The sequence below is a fragment of the Mustela nigripes genome, chromosome 9 (genome assembly GCF_022355385.1).
Source record: "Mustela nigripes isolate SB6536 chromosome 9, MUSNIG.SB6536, whole genome shotgun sequence".
Classification (NCBI taxonomy): Eukaryota; Metazoa; Chordata; class Mammalia; order Carnivora; family Mustelidae; genus Mustela; species Mustela nigripes.
The window spans coordinates 80,971,633-80,990,674 of NC_081565.1; the positions used below are offsets into that span (position 1 = coordinate 80,971,633).

The following is a 19,042-nucleotide window of genomic DNA, read 5'->3' on the forward strand; positions in this document are numbered from 1 at the left end:
TCGCCCACCGACTGTCAACTCCTACCTTGTCTGGCAACCGATGACTGTTCCTGAGCCTTTATTCCACAATGAGGGGAGGGCTTACAGCAAGAAAAGTCTCACGTTGCAAAATGACACTTTGATAAATAACAATCTAAAATCCTTGGTAAAGAAGAATCGACATTTGGCCAAAACGTAAACTGGAAATCACCGCTGGCCCTCTGGATTACCCAGTTCACTAAGCCCAGCAGGAAAAACGAAGTGATTCTTCAGCTCAGGGACATGGTCCTGTCCCTGGAGTACATTTTCCCTCGGGGAACAGTGTGCACGCCTCTGCTTAGTGCTGTTAGGAGAGCTTCCCTTTATGTACTTCTTACCAAAATCCCTCATAGGTACAGTTCACGATTACTGTTTATCAGTACACATCAACAGGGATTTTAGTGTTACTTTAGATTCCAAGCTCACAGGCCTGCTACCCTGCCCTCCCTTCTGCATTCACTGGCTGAGAGTCCACACTGCCACAGTGTCAAACCAGCAGAGGACACGTCTACCCCCTTATATCAAGGGCCAGAAACCGCATATGGGCAGACAGGCAACCCATCCTTGCATCCTGGGGATGTTTAAACATACTCTCAGCTGCCTGCCCACCAGGAGCTAGATCTTTGCAAACCTCTTACATTCAGTAGCTCCTTCTGCACGCTGAACGGGAGCTGCTTGGAGACACGCAGGGCTCGGGTCTGCCTGTGGCCGCAGCTCCGTTACAGACTGGAACGTGACATCCGGGAGACCTTGGGGTCCAGGTTCCCCACCTGGCTTCTGAATAAGTATGCACCCTGGGCCAAGTCAGCTCACTTTTCTGGTCCTCGCTCTTGTTTCGTTAGAGATGTGGTGAAGCAGAGGAAACCCTCTCTCCCTGTCTCTTCTAACTCAAAAGTTTCCCCTGGGGGCACCTGGGTGGCTCAGTGGGTTAAGCCACTGCCTTCGGCTCAAGTCACGATCTTAGGGTCCTGGGATCGAGTCCCGCATCAGGCTCTCTGCTCAGCAGGGAGCCTGCTTCCTCCCCCCCTCCTCTCTCTGCCTGCCTCTGTGCCTACTTGTGATCTCTCTGTGTCAAATAAATAAATAAGATCTTTAAAAAAAAAAAAAGTTTCCCCTGCTGTGACTGTAGCAATTCCTCCACATTCCCTACAATCCAGTGCTGGCTCCAGTGCTGGCTCCGGTGGTGGCGGTGGCGGTGGCGGTGGTGGTGGTGTGTGTGTGTGTGTGTGTGTGTGTGTGTGCACGCTCGCTCCCTGCCTGCCCGCCCTGCGGCTTACTGGACTCAGCTGAGGAAATGCAACTATTTTTGTAAAAACATAACTGAAACAGTTGACTGCCCTTGAGGGAAACACAAACTGCCCACTTCACTAAAGTATAAATATGATGTGAATGACCAGTTAGGATTTGCTATCTAGAACCCCTGCCTCTCTTAATGCAGAGCCCTGTGGTTCAGCTTTTGGAACATATTTTTTTTTCCATTAAATCAACATTATCTTAAAAATGAGGTGCCCAGCCCGGCCCATAAATTCCCATTAAAAAAGTAGTGAGAGACCTCAGCTCTACTCTCCACCTCCCCCATCAGCCACACAATCGCCCCCCTCACCCACATGAACAATTTGGTGTGTTTATCTATTTTACACATGTATAGATTTTTCTTTAAATTCTTATTACTAGACAAACGTGTATGTGTACATAGACACATGCACAGAGGTGAACTTTTATAAAAAATGGGTCATAGAAGATACTTTTCCTTCTCTTCTTTTTCTTTCTCAATAAATATCTCAAGGGAATGTTTTCATGTCCACTGGAATAACTCTCATTCATTTCTGTTTAATGGCTACATGACATTCCTTTGTACATTTGCCCAATGCATTCAATCATTTTCATGCTCATTGATAAGCATTCTATTTCCAGTTTTTTGCCCTCACAATGAAAGCTAGGGTAACCATCCATGGCCAAATAATGCTTAAAAACAAGTGCTTTTTATTTCTGTTGGATATAATCCCAGTAATAGGGTTGCTAAGGTGAGAGGGGTAAAATATATATATATATATATATATATATATATATATATATATTCATTTATCTAGTAGATCATGACAGATACAATAGTCATTTAAAATCAAGGGTCTCTGGGACACCTGGGTGGCTCAGTCAGTTAAGTGGCTGCCTTCGGCTCCGGTCATGGCACCAGGGTCCTGGCGTTGAGTCCTGCATCTGGCTCCCTGCTCAGTGGGGAGTCTCCCTCTGCCCGCTGTTCCCCCTGATTGTTCTCTTGCTCTCTCTCTCTCTAGCAAATAAATAGTCTTTAAAAATAATAATAAAATAAAATAAAGGGTCTCTGGGGTAAAGGGACTAAGCTATCTTTATTGTTTTTTGAGAGGGGGTTTTGCATATATGAACAATAAACTAAACTTAAAACATAATTTTAAAAATATGTACAAGATGTATTTGACAAATACTAAATATCAATAATCTCAAAATACTTATGAACTTAAAGAAACTTAAGACCCAGTAGGAAGAAATACAAACCTTATTAAGCAGAATTAAATGAAGACCCAAATCAATATATACCATGTTCATGGATTGTAAGGCAAACTATTTAAAGGTAATAAATACATTTCCATTGAATTGTTTTACAGATTCAGCACACGCTCACATTAAATCCCAACGGGATTTCTATAAACCACCCTTCTTTACAGGGATATAAGAAATTACATTCCTGTTGCAAGTGGGACTTGTAGTTACAGCCACCTCCATCCTAAACCTGGCAACAAAGGCATGTATCTACTTCTACTCAACTTCTCCCATTCTCCAAGCCCAATTAAACCCTACGACATTCATGGGACCCTGCGAGAGGTGAGGCAGAGACTGATCAGTTAGAATCCGCTGGAATGTGGAAGAGAAGTTGGGGACGACTTTTTAAGAGCTTAAGACTTAGGAAATGATGCTCCCATTTCATCTGGGGCTGGGGGAATTCATAAATGGCAAGAAGGGTCAGAGAAAGGAGAAAAGGAGCCAGAGGATTCAATACCTCCATCCAGCAATAGCTGGAGCTCCATCAGAAGGGACAGGAAGGTCCCTTAATGCTGGCCCTCCACAGTACCCATTACACCACAACGGTGTTACTTGTTTGGTTGTGTTTTACACTCACTGGTAATCCCATGAGGGCTTGGATCTTTGAGTATTCGAGGCTCCCAGAGTCACTCAGTTAGTTATGGCCAGAGTCAACAAATGAATGAATGGACGGTGAATAAATGAATGAAGATCAGAAATGGGGGGGTAAACCTGCTCGAAGATGACTATTTCAGCCTAAATACATTTTCCACTCTTGTGCTTCCTAAAAGAGTTTACCAATAGCAAAAAGCAACCTCATCAGCATTCTTTCCACCCAGTACTAGATGAAACTTGTCCTGAATGAACAGGCAAGCACCTATTTTCTAATGCTGAATTATCTCTATGTTATTATAATGAGATTTATTATAATTTTGGTTTCACTCACTTGTAACCCATTCCTCACAGCTTATAGGAAAAAGCAGAGGCCTTTCTTTTTTCAAAGATATTGCAAAGAAGGATTCCAAGATACTTGACACGAGAATCGTTGTTACCCACCATATGTGGTTAATGGGCCTTAATTTCCCAACTGAAAAATCAAATCATTAAGAACAAAAGCTTATTATTTTACTGCCCTATTTTTCCTTTGCTATCCATGAACATGCCTTAGGGCAAAAATGTTCTGGACTGTTTGCCAAAAGTTGCTATATCTGAACATAGAGATAAAAAGACCCAAGCTGTAAATGTACCATGTCCACCTTATGAATTAAGCACACAAGAGTCAAACCTCTCCACAATCAATCTTACATACAGCTTTTACACTGGCAATTTAAAAAAATGTGTGTGTGCAATTATATGTATTGGTGTGTATCATGCTTCCCTATCTGTCCAGCATGATTCATTAAAAAGACTGAGAAAGTGGCCACCTGGATATTTCTAACATATACATGATGGTTACCAGAATGTCCCCGAGAAAACTGGCCTTTTCACTTTACTTGGATTACATATTGCCTTGATATTTAAAAAACACTGATAGAGGTTCAGCTACATGCCAGGCCTGGTACTAGAGCCCAGCAGCAAGTGTTTCTGTATGTTGTCTAATTACGCCCTCACAAAGTCAGTTCTGAGGCAAGAATCAATGCACCCATTTTACAGACAGGTAAATGAAGCTGAGAGGCTCAAAGACTTACTCAAGAATTTATCAATGCCACTCTGCTGCCACGCAAAATAAAGGATCAAAGAACATCAAAAAATCATCACTAAAGTTATATTTAAAATGGCCCATAAATATTGAAGTAGCATTTGATGATTATGATAGGAAAAAAATGTATTTACTATTGTTCAACTAGTAAAGACTTCAGAATTTTTTAGTTAGTTTCTCCTTTGAACCATTCATTCTTTTTTTATATTTCATCACTGCAATTTTTTTAAAAAGTCTTATCTGAAGGCTCACCAATGTCTGTCTCTTTATAAGGAACCAGAATCTTGACAAAGAATTACAGACTCAAATGGGGTGGGGGGCGGGGACCATGAGTTTAGGTCAGTGACTCAAACAGAGATGTATGCAGATAATATTAAGGATGTCAAGGCTCCCAGAAAAGAGCAAAATTTAATAATAACCAATTCTCTACCACTCGCCTAAAATATCTCCCAAGGACATGTCATCAGAGTAAGGAATTTTGGTTTTTGAAGGAGAAGATACAAACCAATGCAATCCTCTACTCTTTCAATAATCCAGTGTAGTGTGGTAGTAACTAAATGTGTTCCCAAATAAAAAATCAGGACACCATGACCTGAACATGGTCTTGGAGATTCTTCTCCTGCCACCTCCCTGGGGTCCAACATTGGGATGCATTTAAAAGTGGTAACCTCTTAGTTCCATGCCCTTCAGGAATAATAGTAGACTAAGTCATTACCCAATACCAGGAAGAAAATAAATGATCACAGAATGCTCAAAAACAATGAGTATGTTTAAAAACACTCTCTTCAAACTACCGATGGTGTGAATGTAAAGTAAGGAAAAAGACTCTTAATAGGACTTGACAATTCTGAAAGATTTGCCAGTTTAATCTTGAGAGCAGAGGAAGGCACGTCATGGTCATTCAGAGTTTGGAGATGAAGATATCCTTCCACTGTGTTCCATCGTGGGTCCAAAGTAACCTTAGACAAGCTGGCTCTACCACTCGACTACCTAGTTTCATATGCCAGCAACACTTCCGAGACATAAAACATCCCGTGTCCATATGGTGGAATCTCATTAGGCAATGAAGGAACAAAGTGGGCCGTAAGCACGTGCCATAACCTGAATGGACCTTGCAAATTATGCTAAGTGAAAAGAGCCAGTCACAAAAGACCATATACTGGATGATTCTGTCCATATGAAACATCCAGAACAATCCATAGAACCAGAAAGTAAAATAATCAGTAGTTGCCTAGGGCCAAAGGGATCAAGGGGGAAGTGAGGGGTGGGGGTTTTTTGGGGGATGATGACAATTTTCTAGAATTGGTTATGGCGATGTTTGCCCATCTCCATGAATTCACCAAAAATTGTTGAATTGCATGCCTTAAATAGGTGAATTGTATGGAATGTGAATTATATCTCAATAAAGCTGATATATATATATTTTTTAAATCCTGCTGTCCTCCAGTCATAATTTTTAAGCTTTTTTCATAAAAACCTCAATTTAGCTATCTTTATATTAGTACATTATAATGTGTTCTTGAGCCCTTTCTTTGTCTATTAAGCTGCTTTCTTTTTAGAAATCCAAACTGAAATATTTCAGGGCTGAAATTATGATACCAGGGAGTTGCCTTTAAATAATCTAGTACCCCCCCCAAAAAAAAAATAATCATCATCATCTAGGACCAGGGACGCCTGGATGGCTCAGTGGGTTAAGTTGCTGCCTTCAGCTCAGGTCATGATCTCAGGGTCCTGGGATCAAGCCCCGCATTGGGCTCTCTGCTCAGCAGGGAGCCTGCTTCCTCCTCTCTCTCTGCCTGCCTCTCTGCCTGCTTGTGCTCTCTCTCCCTCTGACAAATAAATAAATAAAATCTTTCAAAAATAATAATAATCCAGTAGGGGAGTGGGTGTGGGTGACCAGCGGTCATGGGTTGATTCACTACTGAAACTGGATGATGAGTAAATAGGGGTTCGTTATACTATTCTTTCTACATATGGTGAGATATAAAATTTTCATAAGAAGAGTTGGGGTGGGGGGGTGCTCTTAAGACCTGCCTGGTCACTTCAATGCAGTCTCCTTATTCTGTTTATATTTTCTTTCTGTTTAGATTTTCTTTTCAAAATGACACCCATATTGAACGATTTACAGATGAAATGGTGTAATATCTGAGATTTGCTTCAAAATAATGTGGGAAGTTAATGCAACAAATGGCCTAGGGAGCATCATGGAGCTCATTCCTACCCCCCTTAAAACATCCTTCCGATACTATCAGAACACACAGAGCCAGCAACAAAGCCGGCCAGAGGCAGAGATGAAACAGTTGTTGGAGCCCGGTAAGAGGCATAGGAGCATTCACTGAACAATGTTTGAGTAAATTTAATATTTCCCATAATGCAGGGGTGCCTGAGTGGCTCAGTTGTTAAGCACCTGCCATCGGCTCAGGTCATGATCCCAGGGTCATGGTGTTGAGCCTCACATTGGGCTCCCTGCTCAGCAGGAAGCCTGCTTCTCCTTCTCCCACTCCCCCTGCTTGTGTTCCCTCTCTATCTCTGTCAAATAAATAAACAAAATCTTAAAAAAAAAAAAAATTCCCATAATGCAGAGTTAAAAACGAACACACAAACCTAAAGTCTCTCTCATGTATATAAATTCAAAAGTTACACGTTACTGGTGACATTTTTTTCCTAAAACGCCATGGTCATGGTGCCTAATGCCATCCTCAACTTCTACCCAGTCTTACTGGACATGCAGTTTCTGCTGTTTTTACAGTCGTTTTGTAAATTCTGTGGTCAACCTCAGAAACAGGTCACCAAAAAAGAAGCATAATGAACAATTGCAGCTTTGCATGTAGAGCTGAGGGGTAGGGTGTGGAAAACAAGCTGACAGAAAAGAAAGTTCCAAGTCACTGATCTTTCCCTGCTCTGTTTTGCTAGGTCCTAGATAACAAGGACACGCCCAGCCAGCAGGTCCAGGAAGAGCCGTTTTTTATTTTGTTTGTTTATTTATTAGCTATATGTACTTCATCAAATCCAACTGTGGCTTGACTGACATCGAAGGGCATTCACCTCTGAAGTAATTTACAGTAGTACACTGATTTGGGGGTTTGATTTCAGAAGAGAAAAAAAAATAGGTTTAAATCCTCCTAAACTAGCTATCTTTGAGAAGACAAGAGATTACAGTTTTTATAAAGGAAAAAATCCCTACAAATGTATGCAAGATTCACTTCTGGTCCGTGGCATTTAGAGAAACGAAATGCATCCACCATTTGGCTGAATTTAGTCTGACAAGTGGACTAGGGAGCATAATGAATCTAATCCCGACCCTGTTGTTTTAAAGAAGACGCCAGGAGGCTGTGGGGAGAGCCCAGTGGCGGGGCCAAGAGGGGGGGATTCCTCGAGCACCATGAACAGACCGTGAACTCCACAGCAAGGGCCCATCCAGTGTCCAAGCATTTCGAAAGGAGAGCAGACTGGCATCCATTTAGGTATAAAATGTCAGGCCAGGCTCACAGCACTTAATGTTCTTGATGTTCTTATTCAAACAACTACTTTGGGTGCAATTAGTTCTCCCTATCGTCTTAGAATTGGCTCTTGAATCTGGGTATGCGTGGACCCACAAAAGGACCATTTTATGTTTATTCGGCACATACATTCATTACGGATCTTCTTCAAGCTTTCAGATTTAGTTACTTCATAAAAAGTTCCTTTACTTTCAAACACCCATCTTCCACAATCATTCCACAAAGACCGATTTCCAAGTCTCTCAATCCCCAGCAAACCTCAAGAGGTTGGATGCCTTAGGTGCTAGGACATTTTAGGAGTGAAGGGTGAGGAGCCACCTGGAGTCCACCGACACTGAAGGCAGTAGCCTTCCCCAGAGGCTGGGTCCCTTTTGCCCCAGAGCAAACCCCCCCCCCCCAGAGGAAGCAGGGCCCCGGCTGCGCTGGGTGGGTAGTTGGGTAGACATCTCCAGGGAGCTGCCCCCTGCCCTGGAGGCTTTGGGGAGCTCACGCATAAGGACACTTGGAGTTCTTGAGAATTAAATTCTGCACAGCAGTCCGCCTGCCTCCAATAATCCAGTGGCTGTTTAGGGCCCTCCTTTAATGACCAGGTACCAGCGTGGTGTGCACACACCCTGTCATTACCTCCTGAACTTGTCCCCAGCTAGAGTGGAGCCATCCCACGCCATACATTTCACATTTCTGTGTGCCTTGAAGTGGAATAAAATAAATGGCATGCTCCAGTCAGGCTGTCACTTCAGTCATCCCACAAATGCACCTGCTAATGTGCCAGGCACTGTGGATACCTCCGTGGAAACAGATCAAATGCCCGTCCTCCCCCCGCAGGTGTTTCCGGAGAAGTGAATACTCAACGGCCCGAAGTTGAATCATTTTTCTCCTACTTTCCTACCACCCACCCCCATTCTTGCAGCCTCCCGGAGCGGGAAATCTATTTGAGCCTCCTAACTTGAGAGGAACAACAAAATCCTTCAGCCTGCAAAGAGCAGACACCGTCCAGGTGCAACCCATTTCACGCCTGAAGTACTCTCTCTTTGAGCCTTTTTCCCCCCGCACCAGCCTCAATGTCTCCAAAAACTTCAACTGGCTTAAGGGGCTGTGCTCCCCAACTTCAGCCCTGGGCGGGGGCTGCAATGCCGGGGCGGTGGAGGCGACCCCCAGAGGCCCCCTGTCCCGCGAAGGGCCCGGTCCCGGCCCCGGCGAGCGGGAGGCGCGCGCGGCACTCACCGAGGAGCCGGCCCAGAACGGACACGAGTTCTTCACCTGAGGGGAGCTGCTCAGCGACAGCGCCCCGAAGCTCAGCGCCACCATGCAGCAGCCCAGGATCAGCTGCAGCAGCCCGAGCGACAGCAGCGGGCGAGCGGGCAGCAGCGCCGAGCCCGGGGCGGCGGCGGCGGCGGCGGCGGGGCCCCCGGCCTGCGGCCCGCCCGAGAGCCCGGCCACAGGGCAGCAGGAGCCCGGGAGCACCACGGGCAGGGACATGGACGGGCGGGGAAGGGAGCGGCCGGCGGCGGCGGGAGGGGACGCGGAGCCGAGCCGCGGGCGCCGCGCACTGGGCACCGCGGGCGGACCCCGAGGCCGAGGGGGAGGGAAGGAAACGAGCGCGGCCCAACCACTTGCTGCCGCCGCCGCCGCGGCCCGGGCTCCCGCCGGCCGCACCCACCTGCCGCGGGGGGTCCGCCTCCCGCCGGCCCCGGGCGCGCCCTCGCTCTCCGCCCCGCACGCCCGCGCCGCGCCGCCGCCTCCGGGACGCCGCCGAGCCCGCGCCCGCTCCCCGGGGTCCGGGAAAGGGGCCCAGTCCCAACTGGGTAAGTAGGTCCCTGGGGCGAGGAGGGACCTCGCAGTCCGGCGCGTCGGAGCCGGCGGGGGACGGTCTGACCGTCTGTCCCCCGCGCGCCGAGCAGGGGCCGAACGCGAGCGCCGCGGACCCTCGCCCCCTTCCAGTCCCGCGGAAGTCAGGACCCTGGCGAGTGCAAAGCGACGGGAGCCCGGCTTTAAACTACCCCCCCCGGCCCCCCGCAAGGGGGGAGATGGCTGGAAGAAGGGTTGTGGGTGACTTGGTGGGAAACGTCTTCGGGCTTCGGGGAAGGACCAGGCAGAGAGCGAAGTCACCGCTCGCGCGCGCTTCCGGGCGCAGACACTGCGCGGCCGCCCGGCTGCCTGGAAGTGGGGGGTGGGGAAGGGGCGGGCGAGCGGGGCCGCTTTCCTGGCACCGAGGTTGGGAGCCGGCGTGAACGCGAGGTTACCTTGGAAGTATCCCCCACCCAGAAAGAAAGAACGGGGTTGGGGGCGGCCCGGAGGGTGTGGCAGAGGCTCACCTTGCCCCCTGAGCTAGAATAGGCATCACCCGGTGGAACGTAGCATCCCAAACTAATAAAGAAATACCCTAATAAAATCCTAACCTCTTTTTGGTAACTTATAAGACACACTTAGAGCTTTAAAAAAAAAAAAATGATTCGCTTTTGCAAAAAGATTTACTCTAGGAGTATATGCCCTTCGCTCCGAGGATTCTTACGTTTTGATAGTGCTCTTATACGTGAACACATTATAATGAATTTTTTCTCCAGGTTCAGAAGCAGGACAGTGTCGCTTTGCAGAGTCAGTCTCAATATTAGGCTGTTCCTTTTATCAGTAAGGTGGGGGTATTCAACCTCCTGCACCGTAAGCCCAGGGAAATGTGTATCTGTTTTTATGCTCTGCTTGCAAACGCTGTATTTATTTTGGTCATTACTTACTCCAACCCACAAAGTGATGCATTGCCCCTGGGCAGGTGTGTTTACATATACACTTTTTGAATTATTAAAGCACCTGTGATTAACAGTCCCCAGGACTTCTTTTACGAAATCCTCTTGGAAATGAACTTCAAACTCTGGAGAAACAGGGAGCTGTATTTTAAGATAAATGTTTAAAGTAAATTGCTTCATGCACTTTAAAACATCTTACAGCCCATGTTCTTAAATTGCAGGGAATGTTAAAATCTTCTTCTATGTTGAGTTTATACCTTTTATTTTATACACAAACCCAAAGATATTTCATTTTTTAAGATTCTTCTACACCTTGCAGTATCAAACGTCTGTCTTTAGAAATTCTTTCAGCTTAATGAATCTATTCCAGTGATCAATTCTAGACACCTGAATGTACTATCAAAATGTATTCTATGTGTCTGGGAATACTGGTGCTAGAAGTTCGATATCCTGCTTCCCTTTGGCCAGTTGATGGAAAGGCAGGAGTTCCAGGGGAGCTGATAACCGTCCATTTCTTGTGGCAGGTGCTCATTATGTGGGTGAAGTTCATTTAGAGAAAATTCATGCAGTTACATTTTATATACTTCTCTGTGTTTTATGCTTAAATACTTTAAAGTATTTCTAAGTACTTTACCCTTAAATTTTTAAAGTCTCCTTCCCTGTACAGAAGTCCTTTCTTACCCACAGTTTCAATTTCTGTGGTTTCAGTTACCCATCGTCGTCAACTGCTGTCCAGAAGCAGGCGATGCTCCCGACATATCATCAGAAGGTCAATAAGAGCCTGACACTAGGTCACAATGTCTACATCATTCCCCTCACTTCATGTCATCGCGTAAGAATTTTATCATCTCACATCATCACAAGAAGAAAGGTGAGTACAAAACATAAGACAATTTAAAAGAGAGACCACGTTCACCTTTTACTGCAGTATATTGCTATCATTGTCCTATTGTATTTGTGTCATAGCTGTTACTCTCTTACTGTGCCTAATTTATAATGAAAGTTTGTCATCGGTATGTACATAAGTCTTGGCACTACCTGTGGTTTCCTTGGAGCACATTTCCCACATAGAAGGGGACACCACCGTACAGAAACAGATGACAATGCAGGTAATGAAAATCCCTAGTTTCAAGACACTACACCTTTTCCAAAGCTGGTGATTACAAGCTTTCATACTGTAGTACCATACGTTTTCTTTTTTGTTGTTACCAGCCCCGTCTATAACTGTGAGCTTCTTTTTCTGCTTATCATACACACAAATCCAAGTAACACTGCCCCAGACTTTAAGGTTGGGCCAGATATACTCTTCACTATTTGAATGTTGGACTTTGTAATCCAAGCTTGACTCTCAGCATCCCCCAACACTTGATTACAGTAAGTTTTTGGCTACACCGGGTCAAGCTGGGCTGTATATAAATGGAATCTTAGGGGACGATTCGGAGTCATTGGTTTCAAATTGTCTTAAAAGACACAGAAGTGAGGACTTTGGGAAAACAGTCTGGCAATTCCTCCGAAAGTTAAACACAGAGTTATCACCAAACCCAGGATTTCCAGTCGTGGGGACACACCCAGGAGAAATGAATACAAAAGCTTGTACACCAAGAGCATGATTCGCGGGCGCCAGAAAGTAGAAACAAACCAACTGTGGGCGAATGGATAAACAAAATGCGGTAATCCGTAGAATGGAATATTTTGGGCAATAAAAAGGAATGAAGTACTGTACTTGCTACAACACGAAGAACCCTGAAGAGTTTATGCTAACTAAACGAAGCCTGTCACCAAAGCCCAGGTATCATATGATTCCATTCATTTGCAATCCCCAGAACAGGCAAATCCATACAGACAGAAAGCAGATTAGTGGTTGGGGTGGGGGAAGGGGCGAGGGGGGTGTGGAGACTGAATGGGGGGAGGGCAAGCTCTAAAGGGAATGGGGTTACTTTCTGAGGTGATAAAATGTTCTAAAATCAATCGTGGTGACGATGGCACACCACTGTGAAGATACTAAAAACCACTGCATTGTACACTTGAAATGCGTAAATTGTATCTCAATCAAGATGAATGTGAAGTTTATATTAATAAGGCCCTTATCAAAAAAAAGTTGAAAATAAACAAAGTGAAGAAGAACACATGGAAAATTTGACTCAGGCATTTCATTGATGGAGGTGCCAGCTTTCCTGAAGATCAAAGCCAGACTCCAAGGAGAAATTTCCACCCACTCTTCCCTTCCCCATACCTCATTTTCACTCCCATTTTCCACTCCAAGCCTTCCGTGCTGGGGAATTAAAGCTCTCTCCCTCAGGCTTCACCAGACTCCCTTCCACAAACTGCCCGGCTCCCCCCACTCCTCACCAGCCCCCCAGCTGTCAGCTAAGTGCAGGTGTCTACTCCCTGCTGGAGGCAGAGCTGCTGCAGAAACCCTTCAGAGAATGTTCCTGAAAACCTTCCTCCAGCTCCTGCACTGTGCATTTGACAAAGAGAAGAGCTTCTCAGAGCAAGACATGGAGGGCTCTAGAAGATCTCATTTCATATGTGGGGCAGCTTCACAAAGTGTGGTCCACGGACAGCAGAACCGTCTCGGGGAGCATGTCAAACTGCAAGCCCATGGGCTTCCTGAAACATCCATGCAACCCCATGCTCTGGATAAGAGGCCTGGGAACCTGCATTTTAACCAATGCTAAACAGGAATGGTGGATAGTACTATTCGGACTCCGGAATCTTTACATGGGGATTTGTCTGTGAGAGGGGACTAGTAGGAAGGCGAAGGTAGGGGATTTGGTTTGAACACAAACTGAGACGTGAATAGGCTCTGGGAGAGGGGTGCTCTGTGGGTCCCCAGCCAGGCATGGGTTGCACAGCTGACTCGTCTGCCCAGGAAGGATATAGACCACCGCAGTCTAAGGCAAAGGGCACCATATTAGAAGCCAGACTTCCTGGGTTCCAGCCCCTCCTCCGCTCTGTGATCTCGAGCCAGTTCCAAGCTTCTCTAGCTCCCCGTTACTTGATCTGTCGAGTGCAAGTTCACGATGCTTCATCAGCTCCAGGCCGAGCTGTATGATCCGCGGGAGGCCCTGAGTGAGGTCTGCGATTTTGAAGTTCAAACATTCTAGGACCAGGATTTCTCAGCGGACCATCGAGAGAGCGGGGGCCAAGAAACGCAGATGAGTTGGGGTGTGGAATGGTTAAACTCGCAGGCCCCCAATACCCAGGACAAAAGTGGAGATTCATTTTTAAACTTTAAGGCCTTGCATGCCACGGTCTCCTAGCTTTGCATGAGGTACAGTGTTGCGTGAGGATTGTGTCAAGGAAATTGAGAAGCAGCTTCACTTTTACCTTTCCCTTTGCAGAGAAACGGCTGCAGACCTTTTTTTTCCCCTTTCTTTCTTTTTTTAAATTAAGAGAGTGAGACTAGAAGAAAGAAAACGCTGAGCAGAGCTGGGCAGACTGGGCACTCCATTTTTCTGAAACGGCGGTGCAGATTTCTAATGCCACTGGCCTCAAGACAGACTTGTTTGTTAAACTGACGAGCTGCAGCCCTACTTTCCTCATTGTTGAAATGAAACGCTGAAAACTCCCTCCAGTGCAAATCCTTTTCACAAAAGGCAATCCAAGTCAACTGCCCTAAAGATTATAGCTTATAAACTTGTAAGGGCGACAAGCTACACATACATATGTAATAAAATGTACCTCGGAAGAGTGGGGGTGGGGGGAGAGTGTGTGTGTGTGTGTGTGTGTTAGAGAGAGAGAGAGACCTCGTCATAGAGATTTCTGCAAATTCAAGTTTCAGTAGAAGTCAAAACTACAATTCATCTTTGAGTAGAGACAACTCCTCTGTTCTGGGGAAATCTCTTGAACAGGCCTTTTGGTTCTGCAGATGTGAAGCCTACACCACTTGGAAACAAAGATGTTTAGGGAAGAGCTGTGTAATAATGGGCTCCAGAAGCTGCCTTTGCCTGGTGGCAGCCCCACTGCACAGCCCCCTCCATGAAGTCGCTCTTGGTCTGGGGGCTTCTCAGACTCACCAGAGGGACTTTAAAAATATATGCCATTTCGAAGCCCCAGGTGCAGAGATACTGATTGGTGAGATCTGCCGTGGAGGGGGAGGCCCATGCAGATATATTTAGTAAAAGCTCCCCTGGGCTGTGTGAGAATAGTGTACCTTCATGACTGTGTGCGCATGTGCGGCCGCGTGCATTTTCTCCTTTCCCGCAAACATTCATGGACGAGAGCATCTCGGTCTCCCAAAGATTGCGTCAGAGGATGGGCTTTAATGCCTGACAAACTGCAGGAGAGTCAATAAGACAGACTTGGCCTGGGCTTAGTGCAGCCCATGTAGACAAAGCTGTGTGTGCCCCCCTACACTGGGTGTTGCCGCACTAACGAGCCCTAACTGTGGGAAAGGTACAAAGTCACTAGATTTGACATGTCTTAGCCATTGACCTACTGCAGACCACAGAGTCACCCAGGAGAAAGAGGTGGGGTATCCCCAAGAAGAGAGTACTCCCCAAGAAGGACTGCTGTCAGCCATCCAGCAGAAGGTCATTCCTGGGGCAGGAAATGAGACCAGAGGAAACTGAGAGCTTAGGGAGCTAGAAGAGGAGCACCACTTTGCTGGACGGTGTGCCATGACCGGGCTTTACACACATTATTTCTAACCCTCAAAGAGTATGTCGAGTTGATCCTTGGCTTAACTGGGCCAGAAAAGAGGAGAAAGGAAGAGAATTATTCAACTTGTGCCTTTCGCACTCACTGTCCCTATTTGCCGCAGTTTCAACAGTCCATAAGGATAGCGGAAAATAAAGTTTCTCTCCATGAAGTGTTAGCATACGGAACCTCTCTTCCAGCTCTTCTGAGCCAGGAAACAACAGCTACCCTTGGCAGCAGATGTGAGTTCAGTGTGTTCGAAAGTTCTATGCGTTCTTACTGTGCACCTTGTCCTGATTTAATAAACTGGCGTCCTGACATGTCAGTCCTTGGGGCCAAACTCATTTGTACATTCGGGCTTTCAAATGTGCTGTTCCCTCTACCAAGAACACTGTTGTGTGCCAACAGCTTGTGCTCACTCATATACACACACATTCCCCTGAGACACTTCTACCCATCCCAAGATTATAGGTTGGAGCTCCTTTGCTTCAGAAGGTCATCCTCAACATTCCCATGAATGCCCCAGAGACAGGTGAGGTGAGCCTGCTTTGGGCTTCATGTCACCTTCTACTTCCCATCATAGTTGTTGCCACACCATATTGTGATCATCTGATTTCTTGTCTCGATTGCTGTCTAGACTCCACCTGTGAGAGACACTCATATTTTTGTGGCATGGCCAAGATAAGATCTTTCTGAAACACTGGAAGTTCTTGTTCCTCTTGAGCCCTAGGAGCAACTCCTGATGAGAACATACAATTCATTCTATCAAATGAAGAGCAGCCTTGGGTTCCCCCCTCAGCAGCTGTCAAAACGAAGTCCACCCAGACCATCTCCAAAGCAGTAGGTTTGTTAGGAAAGAGTTGGCTGTGTATTTGTTCAGAATCTTTCTCTCAAAACTCAACAGCCCAATATAGATCAGCCTGAATGGAAAGAAGTACGTATTACCCACTATTCTCCTTCCCCCTGTTTGCTCGCGCTCTCTCTCTTTCACACTCTCTTCTTAAATAAATAAATAAATATCTTTTTTTTTTTAAAGAAAAGAAAAAAGGATCACGATTAGCACAGTGTGGCTCATTTGTCCATTCTTCAGACAATCCCTGAAGCCAGGGCAACAGAGTACTACAACTGGTCATGCTGACTCACATTCCTACTCTGTGTTTAAGAGGTAGGGTCTGCATAGGAAATGAAGAAAGGAGAATGGAATGTGTTAGACAAACAAAAACAAATAGCTTCCATGCAGCTATACCAAATCTTGGCATATCCCATCTGTCTGTCACTTTGGTTTACCATCAGTCCTTCCTGCAGCAAAACCTTCAAACCATCCTCTTGAGAGCCATTACCCTGGTCACAGGAGCGCCTAGTGTCTTCTGACTCTCAAGAATAAAGAAGCATGCTATAATCACTGAACCTTTTCATGGCACTCTGGACTTGAACTTGAGAAAGTGGGTCACAAATGAAAGGAAAAATAAGATACTTGGTACAACCTACATTCACCACTTCATCAAGCTGTGCGCTTAGATGTGTGTACATTTTGGTATTGAGTTATAATAACCACAGCAAAAAAGAGTACATGAAAAATATTGGGAACTTACTCATTTTATAAATTAAAAGTTAACTTTTAATTACAACTTTAAAAAACAACAATCCGATCTTTCAAGAGGGTTTGACCAATGATCGGACATTCAGTAGGGGAACAAAGATTGTCCCTCAGGTCCCCTGATCTCCAGGTCAAAGCTGTTTGTGTTATGCTACATTGAGGTTCTGGGTCCCTGCTGTATCTGTGAAGGGCGCAAGTTCTGTTCCAACCTAGACAGCATGGTGACTTCTAGGTTCTTATAGTCACCCTCAGACCTGGGCACCGTGTGACACAAAGAGCCTTGAGACACCCCTGATGACTTTAGAGGCAATGTGGTTTGATGAAGGAGCTCTGGATGGGGAATCCAGATGTCTTGATCACAGTGGCCTCCTACTACATCAGGGCCTTTGCACCTGATGTTCCCTCTTTCTGGAATGCTCTTCCTTCAGATATGTCTTTCCCCCTCATTTCATACACTTCTTAGAGAAACAATTGCTGACCTTATCAAATGTGATACTGCCTGTCCTTCTTCATTCTCTAGCCCTATAGTTGGACCTCTTCCTAGCTCTTATCACCATCTGACATTATGCTGTGGTTTGTGTGTGTGTGTGTGCATGGCCAAATGTAAGCTCCACAAAGGCAGGGACTTTGTGCTGAATAAACCTATGTTTTCATCTCCTAGAACAGTGCCTGGTAAATAGGAATCAATAAACTTTTATTGAATGAATGGATAAATGGTGTTTGCTTTTTCTCTCACTTGCTGTATGATCTCAGAAAAGTCACATCACATCAACGGGCTTCAGCCTTCCGGTGGGGTGTGGGGTAGGCACAGCAGGGTTGGGACTAGAGGATGTACACGGTTCTTTCTGGTTCTAACATATAATTCTTCATGCTCTCTTCTTATATAGTGCCTTGGTCTCTTTTGAAGACTAATATCCTGATTACAAATCATCTCAGTGGGAAAGGACAAAGAAATGTGAGTGAGTGAGTGTGTGTGTGTGTGTGTGTGTGCGTGTGTGTGTGTATGTGTGTAAGTAAATGAAGCTGAAAGAGAACCCAGGGCCCTGAAGCCCTGGTGTCAGGCTACTCTGACTATCAGGTATCCCACTCAATGTAGCTATGTGATCTGTCAGCCTCTGAAGTTAGCCGCAGAGAGCAGGAACTATGTCCCCCTTCAGCCGGAGGTATGACTAGGGTGCACTTGACCATGACAGAGTGCTGAGGAGACTCACGTATCTAACAACCAAAATACCTTGGCTGGGATTGGGTGGGTGAATGGAAACCTAAGGCACTGATGGGGACAGGAATGGGGAGCAGTGGTGCATGGTTTCCAATGTTCTCGGAAGTGTGGATGGACGCAGTCTGGCGAAAACCTCTGAGGACCCTAGAGGCCAACAGCCATGGACCTTATAAACAGAGACCCTAATGGGGTGGACATTGAGAAACGCCAAGTACACTTAACCAGAGATGAATCCAAAACAGCTTCAGAAAGCGGGGGGCTGTGCAGCAGCTCAGAGAGGAGAACACAGATCAGATGTCTCCCATGTGTGTAAATCTTTCCCTCTCATACCTCGTATCATACACCAACGGCCATGCAGGCAGTTAATTCTTCCTCCCCGAGAGATGAAAAGCTTGAGGTTCAGAGATAGAGAATGACTTCCCGAAAGTCAGACTACAAGCCTTCTGACTTCTAACCCAGTTTCTTCCCAGTATACCACAGCCATAGCATGTGCATAACGTTACTCAGGATTCCGGTGAGTGTGGCAGAGGGTTCTGGAATGGTTGGATTAAACACGTAGGGGTCAAGGGCAGGCCGCTCCAAGATGGGCCACTTTGCATATTGATTATTTTAAATGAAACTTAATTTAATAGACAGTCTAAGCAAGAAGGACTTTCAGACCTTCCTCTGTCCCTTTGAAAACAAGAAAGAAATCTCCCACATGAAAGTCACCTCCCTTACCAGGAGGTAAAGAGACATCCTTATCACCAGAGATAGGAAATTTAGAACCCAGAGGGTTTATAAACAACTCTTGTTACTTACTAATTTACTACCCCCGTCCAAACTGTTTAGAATTTAGTACTAATTTAAGCTCCAAAAGTTAAGTTTCCTTTGTTCTGTCAATTCTTTTTCTTTTTAAGAATTTTCATTTGCTTATTTGACACAGCAAGAGCGGGAACACAAGCAGGGGGAGTGGGAGAGGGAGAAGCAGGCTCCCCATCGAGCAGGGAGCCCGATTCTGGGATGGATCCCAGAGTCGTGGAATCATGACCTTAGCCCATGGCAGCCACTCAATGACTAAGCCACCCAGAC

General features: G+C 45.8%; 1 protein-coding gene and 1 long non-coding RNA gene across 3 annotated transcripts in view; one reads left to right on the forward strand and one right to left on the reverse strand.

Annotated features, from left to right (window-relative positions):
• The window catches only part of ENTREP1 (endosomal transmembrane epsin interactor 1), an 82,456-nt gene that overhangs the window by 54,349 nt on the left and 9,065 nt on the right, over positions 1–19,042 (reverse strand). Inside the window, exon 1 of one of the 2 annotated variants that reach the window (XM_059411897.1) lies at positions 8,998–9,446. The exons of the other annotated variant lie outside the window; for it this stretch is intronic. Within the exon in view, the coding sequence (XP_059267880.1) occupies positions 8,998–9,252 (255 nt within the window). The 5' untranslated portion in view covers positions 9,253–9,446. Of the gene's footprint in view, positions 1–8,997; positions 9,447–19,042 lie in introns of those variants that run through there. 2 annotated transcript variants of the gene reach the window in all.
• On the forward strand, positions 9,502–15,480 carry LOC132025182 (uncharacterized). Its single transcript, XR_009406453.1, has 3 exons — positions 9,502–9,578; positions 11,223–11,385; positions 13,859–15,480. It is a non-coding gene; the product is annotated as an uncharacterized LOC132025182 (long non-coding RNA).